At 44.5% G+C, this 18,786-nt stretch overlaps 1 protein-coding gene across 2 annotated transcripts in view; it reads right to left on the reverse strand.

Moving 5' to 3' along the window:
- The window catches only part of LOC142254289 (ras-related and estrogen-regulated growth inhibitor-like), a 148,237-nt gene extending 133,445 nt beyond the window's left edge, over window positions 1–14,792 (reverse strand). For both annotated transcript variants that reach the window (XM_075325330.1, XM_075325329.1), the window contains exon 1: window positions 14,530–14,792. In XM_075325330.1, coding sequence (XP_075181445.1) covers window positions 14,530–14,638 — 109 coding nt within the window. In that variant the 5' untranslated portion in view covers window positions 14,639–14,792. The remainder of the gene's footprint in view (window positions 1–14,529) is intronic.
- Window positions 14,793–18,786: the final 3,994 nt, after the last annotated feature.

Consider the following 18,786-nt stretch of genomic DNA (forward strand, 5'->3'; position numbering starts at 1 on the left):
GGCCTGAGGTATGATTAATTTTCATTACTATCGTCTTGTGTCCAAATTATTTTAGGGGCCTGCTTTGGAGTATAATTTAATTTAGTTTTAGCTAGGGTCTGAACTTCTTTGTGTTGCTAAATAGCTCAGGAATAATGGTAGAAGTGAGAGGCCAAAGCTGTCTTCACAGCTAACTTTGCAGTTGTCAAAATCGTCTTACACCGTGTGCAGAATTATTACGCAAGTTGTATTTTAGAGGATTTTTTTTATTATTGATCAAAAACTATGTTCTCAATCAACCCAAAAGACTAAAGGCCCCGTCACACACAGAGATAAATCTTTGTCAGAACTGCAGTTGCAGTGAAACCATGGACATATTGTTCCATTTGTACACAGCCACAAACCTGGCACTGATTGCCCACAATTTCACTGCAACCACAGATCTGCCACAGATCTGCCACAGATCTGCCACAGATCTGCCACAGATTTATCTCTGTGTGTGACAGGGCCTTCATAAATATCAAAGCTTAATATTTTTGGAAGTTGGAGTGGTTTTTTTTAGATTTGGCTATGTTAGGAGGATATCTGTTTGTGCAGGTAACTATTATTGTGCAGAATTATTAGGCGGGCTTTGCACACTACGACATCGCAGGTGCGATGTCGGTGGGGTCAAATTGAAAATGACGCACTTCCGGCATCGCATGCGACATCGTAGTGTGTAAAGCCTAGATGATACGATTAACGAGCGCAAAAGCGTCGTAATCGTATCATCGGTGCAGCGTCGGCGTAATCCATGATTACGCTGACGCGACAGTCCGATGTTGTTCCTCGCTCCTGCGGCAGCACACATCGCTGTGTGTGAAGCCGCAGGAGCGAGGAACATCTCCTACCGGCGTCACTGCGGCTTCCGTAGGATATGCGGAAGGAAGGAGATGGGCGGGATGTTTACATCCCACTCATCTCCGCCCCTCCGCTCCGATTGGCCGCCTGGCGTGTGACATCGCTATGACGCCGCACGACCCGCCCCCTTAACAAGGAGGCGGGTCGCCGGCCAGAGCGATGGTCGCAGGACAGGTGAGTCCATGTGAAGCTGCCGTAGCGATAATGTTCGCTACGGCAGCTATCACAAGGAAATTGCTGCTGCGACGGGGGCGGGTACTATCGCGCTCGGCATCGCAGCATCGGCCTACGATGTCGCAGCGTGCAAAGTACCCCTTAGGTAACTTAATACAAACCAAATATATTCCCATCTCTCTTGTTTTTTTTCACCAGGTAAACCAATATAACTGCACAAAATTTAGAAATAAACATTTCTGACATGCAAAAACCAAATCCAAAAAAATTAGTGACCAATATAGCCACCTTTTTTTATGATGACACTCAACAGCCGACCATCCAAAGATTCTGTCAGTTACTTGATCTGTTTACGATCAACATTGCGTGCACCAGCCACCACAGCCTCCAGACACTGTTCCAAGAGGTGTACTGTTTTCCCTCCCTGTAGATCTTACATTTTATGAGGGACCAGAGGTTCTCTATGGGGTTCATATCAGGTGAACAAGGGGGCCATGTCATTATTTTTTCATCTTTTAGACCTTTACTGGCCAGCCACGCTGTGGAGTAGTTGGATGCATGTGATGGAGCATTGTCCTGCATGAAAATCATGTTTTTCTTGAACGATACTGACTTCTTCCTGTACCACTGCTTGAAGAAGTTGTCTTCCAGAAACTGGCAGTAGGTCTGGGAGTTGAGCTTCACTCCATCCTCAACCCGAAAAGGTCCCACAAGTTCATCTGTAATGATACCAGCCCATACCAGTACCACACCTCCACTTTGCTGGCATCTGAGTCGGAGTGGAGCTCTCTGCTCTTTACTGATCCAGCCTCTGGCCCATCCATCTGGCCCATCAAGAGTCACTCTCATTTTATCAGTCCATAAAACCTTTGAAAAATCAGTCTTAAGATATTTCTTGGCCCAGTCTTGACGTTTTATCTTAAATTTCTTGTTCAAAGGTGGTCGTTTTTCAGCCTTCCTACCTTGGCCATGTCCCTGAGTATGGCACACCTTGTGCTTTTTGATACTCCAGTAACATTGCAGCTCTGAAATATGTCCAAACTGGTGGCAAATGGCATCTTGGCAGCTTCATGCTTGATTTTCCTCAATTCATGGGCAGTTATTTTGCGCCTTTTTTGCCCAACACGCTTCTTGCGACCCTGTTGGCTATTTGTCAAGAAACGCTTGATTGTTCGGTGATCACGCTTCAAAAGTTTGGCAATTTCAAGACTGCTGCATCCCTATTTGGACAATTTTGGACTTTTCAGAGCCCGTCAAATCTCTCTTCTGACCCATTTTGCCAAAGGAAAGGAAGTTGCTTAATAATTAAGCACCCCTTATATAGGGTGTTGATGCCATTACACCACACCCCTCCTCATTACAGAGATGCACATCACCTGATTTACTTAATTGGTAGTTGGCTCTCAAGCCTATACAGCTTGGAGTAGGACAACATGTATAAAAAGTATCATGTCATCAAAATACTCATTTACCTAATAATTCTGCACACAGTGTAGTGGTCTGAACTGGATGGAGAACAAAAATAAATATTTCCTTCTGAGTCTCTGGATTTATAAAGGTGCTGTTGCTTCTCCTGACATTTGTTATAATTAAAATAAATACTACACCTCTAATAGCATTGTTAGCTCTGCTGTACTGCCCATTCCATCACTCTTATATCTGTTGTGCGTAAATCAACTTTTCAGCACAACAGAAATAATTGTAATTAATGACACATCTCTGGACAAGCAGTGTGGAGAAGTGGCAACATAGCAGAGCTGACAGAGCTAGTAGAAGGGTTTGTAATACGACATAGCTGAGCACAGCTGTGCTGCAACTCCCCCACACACACAAAGGGACCTTATGTGAAAGGTGTTGATCAGTGCTCTACTCCCAGCACTGTCTAATTATGCAGGAGGTTAGACCAGAAGATCAGGGCTGTAGCCTTACATCTCACACACTGAGAAATACATCTGTTCTTCTTGTGCGGTGTTGTTGCCTGCTTATGATTAGGCAGCTCCTACATGCAGAAGATGTACACACCGCAGGGAAAGATATCTGTTAACACCCACTTAGAATTAACAAAAGTTAACTCATTAGGTGTTCAATACTTTGATTGTTAATATCTGTGCAATTTAGAGGGGAAAAAAAATTACTCCGCTTTGCAACATTTATTACATCATGGGTCCAGTTCGCAAACAAAAATTACTGTAGGTGAAAGGTTCTTTTAAAGGGCAACCTCTGCAAGGTGTTTGCATGTTTTTCACTTGTTTGTGTGGGTTTCCTCCGAGTTCTCCAGTTTCCTCCCACACTCCAAAGACATAGTGATAGGGAATTTAGATTGCGAGCCCCAATGGGGACAGTGATGGTGATGTCTGTAATGTTCTGTGGAATATGGTGTTGCTATATAAATGAATATCATCTAATATATAAAGCTCAGTGTATGTATGTGTTTATATTTGTATGTATGTGTGTGTGTATGACCGCTAAAGGAATCCGCACCGTCGCATTTACAATCACGAAATTTTGCACAGACACTCCATGTGACTCAGGGAACGTCATAGACTATGTTTTGACGGGAAAATGTAACCCTGCACTTTACAGTTACTGTCCAAAATCCTGCATCCATTACACTGAATGGAGGTGAGAGCTACAAGCTATTAATAGCAACTGTCAGTGGTTGCTATAGGAACAAAATAAACTGTTAGTAAAAGAAGCTCATGTGTAAGGTAATAAGATGTCAGTGGTGAAACGGATAAAGAGACAGAGACAGACAGACACAGACAGAGACAGACGGGCAAAGAGACAGACCTGGAAAGAGATAGACTTGGAAAAAGACAGATGGGCAAAGAGCCATCCTGGAAAGAGACAGACCTGGAAAGAGACAGATGGGCAAATAGACAGCCCTGCAAAGAGACAGACGTGGAAAGAGACAGACCTGGAAAGAGACAGACCTGGAAAAAGACAGACAGGGAAAGAGACAGACGGGGAAAGAGACAGACGGGGAAAGAGACAGACGGGGAAAGAGACAGATGGGGAAAGAGACAGACGGGGAAAGAGACAGATGGGGAAAGAGACAGACAGGAAAAGAGACAGATGGGGAAAGAGACAGCTGGGGAAAGTGACAGACCTGGAAAGTGACAGCCCTGGAAAGAAACAGCCGAGGAAAGAGACAGACGAGGAAAGGAACAAACAAGGAAAGAGACAGATGGGGAAAGAGACAGCCCTGGAAAGAGACAGCCAGGCAAAGAGACAGCTGGGCAAAGAGACAGATGGGGAAAGAGACAGACGGGGAAAGAGATAGACGGGGAAAGAGACAGATCTGGAAAGAGACAGACAGGGAAAGAGACAGACAAAGACAGATGGGGAAAGAGACAGACAAAGACAGATGGGGTAAGAGACAGGGAAAGAGAGAGACAGACAGACACGTATAGAGACAGACAGATAGAGACAGACAGACAGACAGACACAGAGATGGAGATAGATAGACTGATATAAATACAGACAGCTACATAGACACAGAGAGACAAAGAAAGAGACAGACAGAGACAAATAGACAGCGAAACACACAGACAGAGACTGGGAGAGAGACAGAGAGACAGTTACTATCCCGGGCAACGCCGGGTACTACAGCTAATAAATAAATCTGCTACTGATCTGTTTTTGGAATCGATACACATGCAAATATGCTGTAAAATATACATTTAAAGGTACAGTGATACATAGTTTAGTGAGAGGATAACAATTTAACTTTTCTACATCTGCAAAAGAAAATGACAATTTTAGAATTGATCACACCAAGCTCCTCCTCATATTGTCCCTTGCTTAGGAGGGCTTAGGCTCTGTGCGCACTGGGAAATGGAATTTTCTTGTGAAAATTCCGCATCCTCTCAAAGATTACCGCACCCGCGGTAAAAAAAACGCGGGAAACCGCACCCGAAAACCGCATGCGGTTTGCCGCGGTTTTACCGAGGTATTATTCGCGGTATTGCCGCGGTTTTGCCGCGTGCGGGTTGGGATGTGCTTTATTGCATTCAATGCAATAAAGCACATTGAAAAAAAAAAAAAAAAAAAAGAAAAAAAAAGTCATTTAATTTTGAGATAGTAGATAGACAGAAGAATAGATAGAGGGATAGATAGAGGGATAGATAGATAGACAGAGGGATAGATAGAGGGTAGAGGGATAGATAGAGGGATAGATAGATAGACAGAGGGATAGATAGAGGGATAGATAGAGGACAGATCGCTGCATTTCCCACAGTCGGCAGTGAGTTCACATTACCGGCCGTGGGAAATGACCGGTAATTACCTCTGCTGTCTGCTGCATTCAGCGCTGTGTCTGTGACAGTCGCGGCTGGATGTAAGCAGCGCAGGACCTGTGGATTATGTCGGACCTATGGATTACGCCGGAGCTTTGTTTGGGGGGGGTTAATAAAATGGTGAACGAGGCTTGTTGGTTTTATTTAAAATAAAGGATTTTTCGGTGTCTGTGTTTTATTCACTTTACTTACGGGTTGATCATGTCAGCTGTCACATAGACGCTGCCATGATCAAGCCTGGAGTTAATGGCGGTGGTCCCCCATCACCATTAACCCCTTGTATTACCTTGCCACCACTGCTACACGGTGGCAAGAAGAGCCGAGGACACGCCGGTATTGTCGCATAATACATGCGACAGTGCCGGGGCAGCTGCGGCTGATATTCTCGGCTGCCGGAGGGGGAGTGAGGCAGGGGACATTATCCCTGCCCCTCTCCCTCCCCAGCCTGAGAATACCGGGCCGCCGCTGTGTGCTTACCTCGGCTGGACGGTAAATATGCAGCGGAGCCCACGTTCTTTGTTTTCTATATTTCCGTTTTCTTTCTATGTGTGTTCTATGTGTCTGTGTCTGTGTTCTATGTGTCTGTGTCTATGTGTTCTGTGTCTGTGATGTGTCTGTGATGTGTGTGTTTACTCTCTGCACGGCTTCCTCTTCCTGTAATGACATCACTTCCCTGCAAAACCGCAAGCAAGTGATGTACATTACCGGAGGTAAACCGCGAAATACCGCAGGGAATAACGCAGGAAAACGCAGTGAACCGCACAGAATTTGCTGCCTGCGTTATTCCCTGCGGGATTTCATGATTAACATTGAGTCAATGGAGTGAAATCCCGCAGCGATGTGCGGAAAAGAAGTGATATGCACTTGTTTTTGCTGCGGGATTCCCGCAGCAAAACAAGCAGCTGTCAAATTCCGCCTAGTGCGCACAGGATTTTTTTTCTCCATAGGATTTGCTGGTGATTCACTGCAGAGATGTTCTGAACATTTTCTGCAGCGAAACATGCAGCAAATCCGCGGAAAATCCGCGGCAAAATCCGGTAAGTGCGCACATAGCCTTATAGTGGAATTTAAAGGGCTTCTGGAAAAGAATAAACAAAGTGTGTTGAATCCAGTTTTTCTTTTTGTTTAATGACAAGAGTAGTCCTGGTTCTGAATTTGCACCGGTTTTCTGGAAACAAGATTTATTGGACTATATAACTACTCCATTCCCAGCTCTGACACAGCAAATCCTCACAGCGCACAGTGAGAGCGATGTGAGGATTAACAAGTCTCCAGTCACAAAGAATGACACATACAGTGGGGAGAATAAGTATTTGATACACTGCCAACTTTGCAAGTTTTACCACCTACAAAGAACGGAGAGGTCTGTAATTTTATTGTAGGTACACTTCAACTGTGACAGACAGAATATAAAAAAAAATACAGAAAATCCTATTGTATGATTTTTAAATAATTAATTTGCATTTTATTGCATGAAATAAGTATTTGATACAATAGAAAACAGGACTTAATATTTGGTGCAGAAACCTTTGTTTGCAGTTACAGAGGTCAGATGATCCCTGCAGTTCTTGGCCAGGTTTGCACACACTGCAGCAGAGATTTTGGCGATTCCTCCATACAGATCTTTGACAGATCTTTCAAGTTTCTCGGGGCTGTCACTGGGCAACATTGAGTTTCAGCTCCTCCAAAGATTTTCTTGAAATGCTTCTTATGGAGCCGGTCCTTAGTTGCTCTAGCTGTGTGTATTGGGTCATTGTCATGCTGAAAGACCCAGCCACGACCTATCTTCAATGTTCTTACTGAGGGAAGGAGGTTGTTGGCCAAAATCTCGCGATACATGACCCCATCCATCCTCCCTTCAAGACAATGCAGTTATCCTGTCCCCTTTGCAGAAAAGCACCCCCAAAGTATCATGTTTATACCTCCATGCTTCACGATTGGGATGGTGTTCTTAGGATTGTATTCATCCTTTTTCTTTCAAACATTAAGAGTGGAATTGATACTAAAAAGTTCTATTTTGGTCTCTTCTGACCACATGACCTTCTCCAATGTCTCTTCTTGATCATCCAGATAGTCATTGGCAAACTTTAAATGGGCCTGAACGTGTGCTGGCATGACCTTGTGTGCCCTGCAGGATTATAATCCATGACGGCATAGTGTTTTACTAACTAATCTTTGAGACTGTAGTTCCAGCTCAATTCAGGTAATTAACCAGGGACTCACATGTTGTTCTGGGCTGATTCCTGACCTTTCTCAGAATCATCCTTACTGCACAAGTCGAGACCTTGCATGGAGCCTCAGATCAAGTAAAGCTGGGTTCACACATAGCGACAGCGACAATGACGTCGCTGTTACGTCACCATTTTCTGTGACCTCAACAGTGACCTTGTAAGTCACTGTTATGATCGCTGCTTAGCTGTCAAACACAGCAGAAGCAGCAGCGATCATAACGACACGCGTCGCTGTGCTACATGTGCAGAGAGCAGGGAGCCGCGCACACTGCTTAGCGCTGGCTCCCTGCACTCCTAGCTACAGTACACATCGGGTTAATTACCCGATGTGTACTGCAGCTTCATGTGCAGAGAGCAGGGAGCCGCGCACACCGCTTAGCGCTGGCTCCCTGCACTCCTAGCTACAGTACACATCGGCTTAATTAAATATCGGGTAACCAGGGAAAGGTCTTCCCTTGGTTACCCGATGCTTACCCTGGTTACAGCTTACCGCAGCTGCCAGATGCCGGCTCCTGCTCCCTGCTCGCTTCATTTCGTCGCTCTCTCGCTGTCACACACAGCAATGTGTGCGTCACAGCAGGAGAGCGATGACCAAAAAATGAAGCTGGACATTCAGCAACGAGCGGCGACCTCACAGCAGGGGCCAGGTCATTGCTGGATGTCACACACAGCGACAGGACGTCACTGCAACATCACAGAAAATGGTGACGTAGCAGCGACGTCGTTGTCGTCGTCGCTGTGTGTGACACCACCCTAAGATTGACAGTGATCTAGTGTTTCTTCCAATTTCTAATAATTCTGCCAACAGTTGTTGCCTTATCACCAAGCTGCTTGCCTATTGTCCTGTAGCCCATCCCAACCTTGTGAAGGTCTACAATTTTGTCCCTGGTGTCCTTAGACAGCTCTTTGGTCTTGGCCATGGTAAAGATGGAATGTGATTGATTGAGTGTGTGGGCAGATGTCTTTTATACAGGTAACGAGTTCAAACAAATTCATTTAATGCAGGTAATGAGTGCAGAGTAGGAGGGTTTCTTCAAGAGAAAATAACAGGTTTGTGAGAGCCAGAATTCTTGCTGATTGGTGTCACACTGTACTAAGGGAGACACTGAAGCTACAAGCAGTGTAGCTTAAGCATGCAGTTAGAAGGCAAACAACTATAGGGCAGTAGAGTAGTCAGTAAACCAGGTTAGCAGTAAGAGGTCTCATCAATAGCACAAGCATAATCAAATCGTGGTCAAGTAATAGCTGAGGGTCAGAAACCAGGAAGTCATGTATGGAACAGAAGGGAGTGACAGAGCCGAAGTTAGGAATGAGGATACAGGTCAGATGCTGGGAAGTCCAAGTACAAACAGGTCGGGACCAGGATAAGACAGACAGGGAAGGGTACACAGTAGACAGGAGCGGGTAATCAGGGACCGGGACAGATAGATAAACGGAGGAGAGTATGGGTCAGAACAAGGTAGCTGGGAGGCAGGATAGATCAGGTAACTCACCAGAGTCAGTAAAACACGCTGCAGAGCATAAACTATCACTGGCACTGAACCGGAGGTGCAGCACCAGGATATAGTGTCCCGGAAACCAGGCAGGGAGGAGTTAAATCCTGACATGACCAGGCCGGAGCTGGGTGAAATAATCAAACCACAGCGGCCGATACAGACCTGCATCATGACAGTTGGTGGGTGATCAAATACTTATTTCATGCAATAAAATGCTAATTCATTATTTAAAAAAATCAAACAAAGTGATTTTCATGATTTTTTTTTCTTTTGTCTGTCACAGTTGAAGTGTACCTATGATAAAATTAAAAGATAATACGATAAAATAGAAACAAAGCTGATGATATTATGCCAAATCTCATCAACTTGCTGTGTAACATTTCCATGTGGTATCTGCTCAAAATTTGACCTTAAATTCACAGCTTGTCAACTTATGCTGCAAATATCCATTATATACCAAGGTAAATCGTATAAAGTAGATATTAATTGCAAACCTGAGTGTCTTCTACTTTTGTTAAAAAATAATTTTATTAATAATAATCAATCACGAACATACATAAACATTTAAAATAAAAAGTGAGGAGGAAGTAAGGAGAAAATCTCCCTATCCTATTTCCTTCCTACCGTACGGGGGTCGGCGTCCTAGGTCAATGACGCCCCCGTTCAACGACGACTAGGTCCCTATATCCAGCCCTCCCTATAACAGAATAGTGCACCCCTTCTAATAGATAGAAGTCTCAGAATTTTATCACCACAGTGAAATAGTGCACAGTCCAGGATGATTTGAGGTTGCTAATAGTATAGCAAAAAAGTTATGGGGTGGGGCTTAGGGGTCGTCACCTGATTTGTCAAATCTGTCAGTGTGCTCAAAGAGATAGCTGTAAAGCACAGTTTAGATAATTATGCTGTTCAAGGGTATTCAGCACAGAAGTGTGCTCAATTTAAGGAAATTTTTGAGACACAATTCATAATTAGGATTGCCCACAATTACAAAGATGCCCGACGCGTTTCGCCCATTAACATCTTAATGGTGTAGGGCTCATCAGGGGCTTGAAGACAATTGCTTGATAGACTCCTTATTTTGATATCGGAGTGAGTACAGTCCTATTGGTCACTGGGCTAGCGACAGGGATATTATGATCCTAGGATCCAACTGGTATCTCATCTGGATGGTGATCATCTTATTGCATCTGAACTCAAATCAACATAGTTGCCACTTGAGGGGTATTGTGTAACACGACCACCATAATCAGCAAGGCAGCCAACCTTAAGGATCAGCAAACCAGTTATCTAGTGATGAGTGCCTTTGGGTTTCAGAATCATACTCTCAGACCTCCATACCGGGATCAATCTCCATACACAGTCATGGCTCACGGTGTATAGGACTCAAAACCTGATTGCTGACCCCAAATGGAGCAATCGTTTATGTCAGATAATGATGACCTTAGCAACTCAGGTATCTTACGTCCGTCCGCATGGAATATAGGTCCTGAACTGATACAGCAAAGCCATTCCTGCAGCGGTTCCCGGTTTTTAAATGAGCAATTCGCGCCATACTGGGGAGGAACCGGAAGTGACGTTACGCCTCATCTTTCCATGAGGCGCAACGTCACTTCCGGTTCCTCCCCAGTATGGCGCGAATTGCTCATTTAAAAACCGGGAACCGCTGCAGGAATGGCTCTGCTGTATCAGTTCAGGACCTATATTCCATGCGGACGGACGTAAGATACCTGAGTTGCTGAGGTCATCATTATCTGACATAAACGATTGCTCCATTTGGGGTCAGCAATCAGGTTTTGAGTCTTATACACCGTGAACCATGACTGTGCATGGAGATTGATCCCGGTATGGAGGTCTGAGAGTATGATTCTGAAACCCAAAGGCACTCATCACTAGATAACTGGTTTGCTGAGGTCAACACTGCATGATATAAACGGTTGCTCCTGCTGTGGTCAGCAACTAGGATCTTTGTCGTGTTTACTGTAAACCCTGACTACATATGGAGGTTGATCCATCTTTGGGATGAAATCTACTACCCGCATACATCCTTAAGGTTGGCTGCCTTGCTGATTATGGTGGTCGTGTTACACAATACCCCTCAAGTGGCAACTATGTTGATTTGAGTTCAGATGCAATAAGATGATCACCATCCAGATGAGATACCAGTTGGATCCTAGGATCATAATATCCCTGTCGCTAGCCCAGTGACCAATAGGACCGTACTCACTCTGATATCAAAATAAGGAGTCTATCAAGCAATTGTCTTCAAGCCCCTGATGAGCCCTACACCATTAAGATGTTAATGGGCGAAACGCGTCGGGCATCTTTGTAATTGTGGGCAATCGTAATTATGAATTGTGTCTCAAAAATTTCCTTAAATTGAGCACACTTCTGTGCTGAATACCCTTGAACAGCATAATTATCTAAACTGTGCTTTACAGCTATCTCTTTGAGCACACTGACAGATTTGACAAATCAGGTGACGACCCCTAAGCCCCACCCTATAACTTTTTTGCTATACTATTAGCAACCTCAAATCATCCTGGACTGTGCACTATTTCACTGTGGTGATAAAATTCTGAGACTTCTATCTATTAGAAGGGGTGCACTATTCTGTTATAGGGAGGGCTGGATATAGGGACCTAGTCGTCGTTGAACGGGGGCGTCATTGACCTAGGACGCCGACCCCCGTACGGTAGGAAGGAAATAGGATAGGGAGATTTTCTCCTTACTTCCTCCTCACTTTTTATTTTAAATGTTTATGTATGTTCGTGATTCATTATTATTAATAAAATTATTTTTTAACAAAAGTAGTAAGACACTCAGGTTTGCTGCAAATATCCACCAGGGATTCCGATCTTTCATGGCAAAATTTATGATGGATTTTGTTTCCCTAAATTTACAGCCTTAGTGCAGGTTACGAAATCTAAGTGACTCCACATAATCCCCAGAATGGGGTTATTTTATATAAAATGGTCTGGGGTGTACGGTTCTGCGATAGAATTGATACAACATATAGGTATTGTAGCTAGAGTATGCACCAGGGAGAGAGAACTGTATTGATCCTGTGTAGCGGCCTCTCGCCATGGTGCATGACTGTGTACATAGATACATATGTACTGTATATATTCCATATAATACATGCCAATATTATATTGCCAAACTTCCCAAATTAGTATTAATAAACTATTACAAAAATAAAATCAACAAAATTCGAATTTACAAAATAGCAACTTTGTCATAGTAATCTATGCTGTGTAGAAGGAAGAATATTTTATGAATTACTAGCTGTAGTACCCGGGCGTTGCCCGGAATAGTAGCTGTAGTACCCGGGCGTTGCCCAGAATAGTAGCTGTCTCTCTATCTCTCTCGCAGTCTCTGACTGTGTGTCGCTGTCTGTTTGTCTCTTTCTTTGTTTGTCTCTTTCCCCGTCTGTCTCTTTCCCCGTCTGTCTCTTTCCCCGTCTGTCTCTTTCCCCGTCTGTCTCTTTCCCCGTCTGTCTCTTTCCCCGTCTGTCTCTTTCCCCGTCTGTCTCTTTCCCCGTTTGTCTCTTTCCAGGTCTGTTTCTTTCCAGGTCTGTCTCTTTCCCCATCCGTCTTTTTCCAGGTCTGTCTCTTTCAAGGTCTGTCTCTTTCCCCGTCTGTATCTCTCTGTCTCTCTCTCTATCTCTTTGTCTGTCTCTTTCCTGTCTGTCTCTGACTCTCTCTGTCTATTTCCCTGTCTGTCTATCTCTTTCCCTGTCTGTCTATCTATCTATCTATCTCTGTCACTTTCCCTGTCTGTCTCTTTCCCTGTCTGTCTCTTTCCCTCTCTTTCCCTGTCTGTCTCTTTCCCTGTGTCTGTCTTTTTGTCTGTCTCTTTAAGTGTCTGTGTCTGTCTCTTAACCTGTCTCTCTCTTTCCCTCTCTTTCCCTGTCTGTCTCTTTCCCTGTCAGTCTGTCTCTTTGTCTGTGTCTGTCTCTTTGTGTCTGTCTCTTACCCTGTCTATGTCTGTTTCTTACCCTGTCTGTGCCTGCCTCTTTCCCTGTCTGTGTCTGTCTCTTTCCCTGGCTGCATTGTGACACACCAACATTCCATATAAGGGCGTGGCTGCGCATTCTTCTGAAGTTCTGGCTGCACTGTGGCTCCTAGCTCCATTCGCTTTAATGGAGGCAGGTTTTTTGGCGAATAACTGTAAAGCGCGGGGTTAAAATTTCCCAACAAAACATAGCCTATGACGCTCTCGGGGTCCAGACGTGTGAGTGTGCAAAATTTTGTGGCTGTAGCTGTGACGGTGCAGATGCCAATCCCGGACATACACACATACACACACACACATATACACATCTAATATATAAAGCTGAATGTGTGTATGTGTAGATGCCTGTAATAACGCCAGGGACCCTATATTACTATCTTTGGTTGGATTCATTATTGTATTTACAAGAAAACATGAAAGTAAGTAGTAGACATAGGTGAAGAAAATCTAAAGAAATGCTGTAGAAGTATAGAATTTATGAAAAGCAAATGCTGTGATCCTGCTCCGCAGTAATCCCCACACGTCGTCCACAAATTCTTACTTAAATATGTCAATAGCTATGAGATATAGTAGTAATGTGACACATATCTATGAGCTGTGACAAACACACCTAAAATGATACACAACTAATCTATGGTGTACATACCTAATCTATGCTGAACATACCTAATCTATGGTGTACGCACCTAATCTATGGTATACGCACCTAATCTATGGTATAAACACCTAATCTATGGTATACTCACCTAATCTATGGTATACACCTAATCTATGGTATACACCTAATCTATGGTATACATACCTAATCTATGGTATACACCTAATCTATGGTATACACACCTAATCTATGGTATACACCTAATCTATGGTATACACCTAATCTATGGTATACACCTAATCTATGGTGTACGCACCTAATCTAAACTGTACATACGTAATCTATGCTGTACATACGTAATCTATGCTGTACATACGTAATCTATGGTGTACATACCTAATCTATGGTATACACCTAATCTATAGTATACACACCTAATCTAAGGTATACACACCTAATCTATGGTATACACACCTAATCTATGGTATACTCACCTAATCTATGGTATACACACCTAATATACAGTATGCTATATGCACCTGCTATATGGTATACGCATCTAATCTATGGAATACATACGTTATGTATGGAATAGACACCAAATATATGGAATACATACGTAATCTATGGAATACACACCTAATCTATGGAATACATACAGAATCTATGGAATACACACCTAAACTCACCCAGCAAAGAAAATACCAAAGCTGTCCCACGGGAGCAACATTGTAACACATGCTCTGTAATTTGCTGAAATACATCTATTCTTACTGAAAGCCTTTAGTTTATGGCACACACAATAATATAGTATAAAGTTGTCCACCACAGCCTACCTGTTTTCCCCACTGCACTTTGACCCAGAACCACAATTCGCATAGTCCTGGCAGGAGCCAAACTCCAGGATCTTCTCAGAGGCCGAGGAAGTGGGAAGTTAGAGGTCATTGTATAATGTGTTTTGGATGGGATTCGTTAATGTAGCCAATTTGATGCAATAAGTAGCAGATTCCCAGTGTCGGAGGATTGCAGAACTAGGCTGATGTGCCATGTAATTCAGGCTCTGGTGCTGTGCTTTTTGGTTTGGCAAGAAATAAATACATTTCTGTTCTCCGGCCAACCTCTCCTCTCTAAATCGAATATTTCCTGCCTACTTCTCCGTGTATCCCGCCTCCTATTCTTCTGGCTGTTCAAGCAGAAAATTGCATGCTATGTACTTGAGGACTTTCTAGCATAGATTTAGATTGTTTGAAAGCACAAATCATTAAATAGTGTCAAAAGGTTACCTGGAATAAATCACGCAACGTTAACTCTTTGTTTTCTAGGAGTTTGCGTTCAAAAAGTTTGTTTCAATGTCTAAAGTTTATTTATGGAGCATCAACAAACTCCACTTCTCCAAGCAAAAGTGACTGATGATAAAAACCATGAGAGACCAGAGGTGATGAGTGTTCTGCCTGATTACAGTCCACTAAGTATTTAACCCAGTGCATTCTGCAAGAGCTGAGAGAAGAAACTGTTGATATAGGCAGGTGATGGTATCTGACACTACCTGGAATTGAATAGTTTGGATGGTGACGACACTGCTTTATCTTGTCGTATCTATGTTCGTACCTTGTGCTTTATGATCAAGCAAGACACACAAATTTAAAAGGTCTCAGCTAGAGATCAGCGACCCCGAAATTCGGTGTTCGTACCAAACAGACTTGACAAAAAATGTAGCATCCAGGGATATGGGGTACTCGGTTCCGGTTAGTATACGACCTGGGGATGTCACGATGGTGGCCATTACCTGGTTCCGTGCCCTGGGCCTTTTTTTGTAATGGGGATATTTAAAGGGGATTTGTGAATAAAGTTATTTGTGACGCCACTTGCGGTGTTGCAGCTAAGTATAGGGAGCGGCCGCTGCAGTGTCTCTACTGGGGCTGATGGTATTGGCAGCTAGTATGGTAGTCCGTCCGCAAGTAGTATTGCCCCAGCGGGTGAATGGTGCAGTGGGCGTCGGAAGAAGGAGTCCAGTCAGTTATTCAGTGCAACTAGTTTACTCACTTTTCGGGTGTTAACTGGTTGCCCGAGGCCGGCTGGTTTCACCTCCGGGTCCCCTTTGTCCCAGTGCCAGTCTATTTCTCTGGTACCTTCTTCCCCTGCACCTGTCTCTGATAAGTGGGTCCCCGTGGTATGGTCCTTGGTTTGGGGTTTGTCTACCTCTGTCCGCCTGATGGTAGCGTGAACCCTGTGGGGTTGGAGTCTCTGGTCCTGTCCCCGGTTCTCCTTTTGCTACTGAGTCTTCAGATTCTTTAGGGTCAGCAAGGTCCTTGATGGTCCCCATTGGTCTGCAGGTGTTAACAGGTCGGCTTGAAGCTCTTTCCTGTCCTAGGGTCCTGTACCCCGTCGGTATGTAGTTCCGCGAGTACTCTACCGGCAACCACCTCTCCTGGGTACCAGGTCACCGGTAATCCGAGTCAGGGTGTCACTTCCCTTCAACCTTAACACTTCCACAGTCACTACTCAACTAACTACATCTGCTCTCTTTCACTACAGACTTCCTTCTTTGTTCTACAGTCACACACATTCTGACTACTGTCTTTCTGTGTCCCGATTACTCTCCACCTGGTCAACTAGTGGACTGGACTGGCTCCACCTCTATACGCCTATCCATTGGTCCCTCCCTAGCTAAGTACCATTGTATGGCGTATTGTTGGGGAAAACTGGGATTACTTGAGTTTTTTTTAGTACCGGCACTGGGGTTCTGGGTACCTAAGGGGGTAGGCCCTGCATCCTGATGGGGATGCAGAACCTTGTAGCACCCTGAGGTGTTCAGTGGCACTACAAAAACATAGTCGGATTCAGAATTCAGATGCTTTACATATGCAAACCACTCATGCCAGTATTGCTGTGCTCGGGTACGCTCGATATTCAGCCCACTGGTGTAACAACAGCATGATTGGATGTAGTGTGCACCAAAATAAAAATATAAGGCAAAATCCTGCCCACCCACCTCCGGAAGTAATCTGTTTATGGTTAGCTGTATCTGGGCGGAGACCCAAACTGCCCAATTAGTGACTCCCATTGGGGTTCAGATCAAGACTGGGTCCCAAACCCAGGGCCACCATCAGGGCTTTACAACTGTGACTCCTGTAAGGGACCCCGTGAGCAGAAGCCAGTAGGGTGGCCCAGCCGCTGACAGCCCAGGACCCTCCCCTTTCATTCCTCAGCTCACCGGGCCCCAGGGTGCGGGGTCGCCATCAGGGCAATGAGGGGGCCCAGGTCGTTCATAGAGAGCTGCTCTGTACTGATTCTGGTCACATGGGTATGACCTCACCACAGGTCCTGGAAGTGAAATGTTACATCGATTGTATAATACTTATGCTAATTCTAACAGGGAGATGAGATAACTATGAATACCCCCCAACATATTATCTGATCCTCAGCTGCTGTCACTCAAGCAGCTGTAGATTTTATAAACTTTACTTTCTTGGATTTCAAAACCTAAACATCCGAGCTGACCACTACAGGTATGTATAGAACCATCCTGATAGTGCCAGTATAGCACTTGCTTTAGGTTATATACGAAAATCCTGATGATTTGTTCCCTTTAAATCATAATGACTCTTTTGGCCACACTGGACCTCACCCCTTTGGGTGGTCAGAACTGGAGTAAAAACATCAAAAGTCTGAACATTTGTGTGCAACTTTTCAGTTACGCAAATATTTTGCAATATTGCAAGGAGTTTTCTAAGATAAAGCTGGAGAACACGGATGAATCAGTGGCTTAGTATGCAGTATTGACCTATGGTGCAAATCCATGGAGAAAATAAAGTTTTCAACAATGAATTTCTGTTACAGAAACATAGTGTTGTATGTAGGTATAGACAATGTTTTTTTAGATAACAGACTACCCAATGTCACCCATTGAATTTCTGGGCCTCTTCCTCTCTATATTGACAATATGGATCACTGTAGCTCAGATGATGGAAGAGGATTGTGTGGCAGAAAGTGATCTGGGGAAGGGGTTTATGGCGCTGTCCAGTCTGAGTGTTCTCTTCCAGTCCCGTTTGCATAGTCATAAGGGGGCTTTACACGCTACGATATCGTTAATGTTTTGTCGTCGGGGTCACGTTGTTAGTGACGCACATTTGGCGTCATTAACGATATCGCAGCGTGTGACACTGACCAGTGACCTTAAGCGACCTCAAAAATGGTGAAAATCGTTCACCATGGAGAGGTCGCCCCAAAACCAAAAATCGGTAAGGGTTGTTTATGCAGGTGGTTCATCGCTCATGCGGCAGCACACATCGCTATGTGTGACACCGCAGGAGCGAGGACCGTCTCCTTACCTGCCGCTAGTGACAATGCGGAAGGAAGGAGGTGGGCGGGATGTTATGTCCTGCTCATCTCCGCCCCTCCGCTTTGATTGGCCGGCCGCTTAGTGATGTTGCGGTGATGTCGCTGTGATGCCGAACGTCCCTCCCCCTTGAAGGAGGGATTGTTCGGCAGTCACAGCGACGCCGCCGACCAGGTAAGTATGTGTGACGCTGCCGTAGCGATAATGTTCGCTATGGCAGCGATCACAAACAATCGCATGCGCGACGGGGGCGGGTACTTACACGCTCGCTATCGCTACAAATTGTTAGCGATATCGCTACCGTGTAAAGCCTCCTATAGTCAGGATCAGACTGGGGTGTCTGGGGCTCACAGCGGGAATTGACTCTGGGGCCCACCCTACAGTGATATGTAAATACCTGTTAGCCGTTTTGCCCTTTATAGTGAGAATTGACTGTAAAGCACAGGCGGCTCCTGCACATCTCCTGTGCACACAATAACTGATGTACAATTACAGTAGTTTGCAGTAAGGGGGATCGTTGGTGAAAACAAATTATCACCGATCCACAGGTTAGGTAGGTGATAACTTATTGAATGAATGGATCAGTGGTTGAGTCGGACATGAGCTCCACTTTAAAGGGGATAAAAGTTGCACGATCGGTGCTAGTCCCAGCAATCGGTGGCCACAAATGAAAAACATCACTTATCCTTAGGCCACGTTCACACGTTCAGTATTTGGTCAGAATGTTACATCAGTATTTCTAAGCCAAAACTAT

This window comes from Anomaloglossus baeobatrachus, chromosome 10 (genome assembly GCF_048569485.1).
Source record: "Anomaloglossus baeobatrachus isolate aAnoBae1 chromosome 10, aAnoBae1.hap1, whole genome shotgun sequence".
Taxonomy (NCBI): domain Eukaryota; kingdom Metazoa; phylum Chordata; class Amphibia; order Anura; family Aromobatidae; genus Anomaloglossus; species Anomaloglossus baeobatrachus.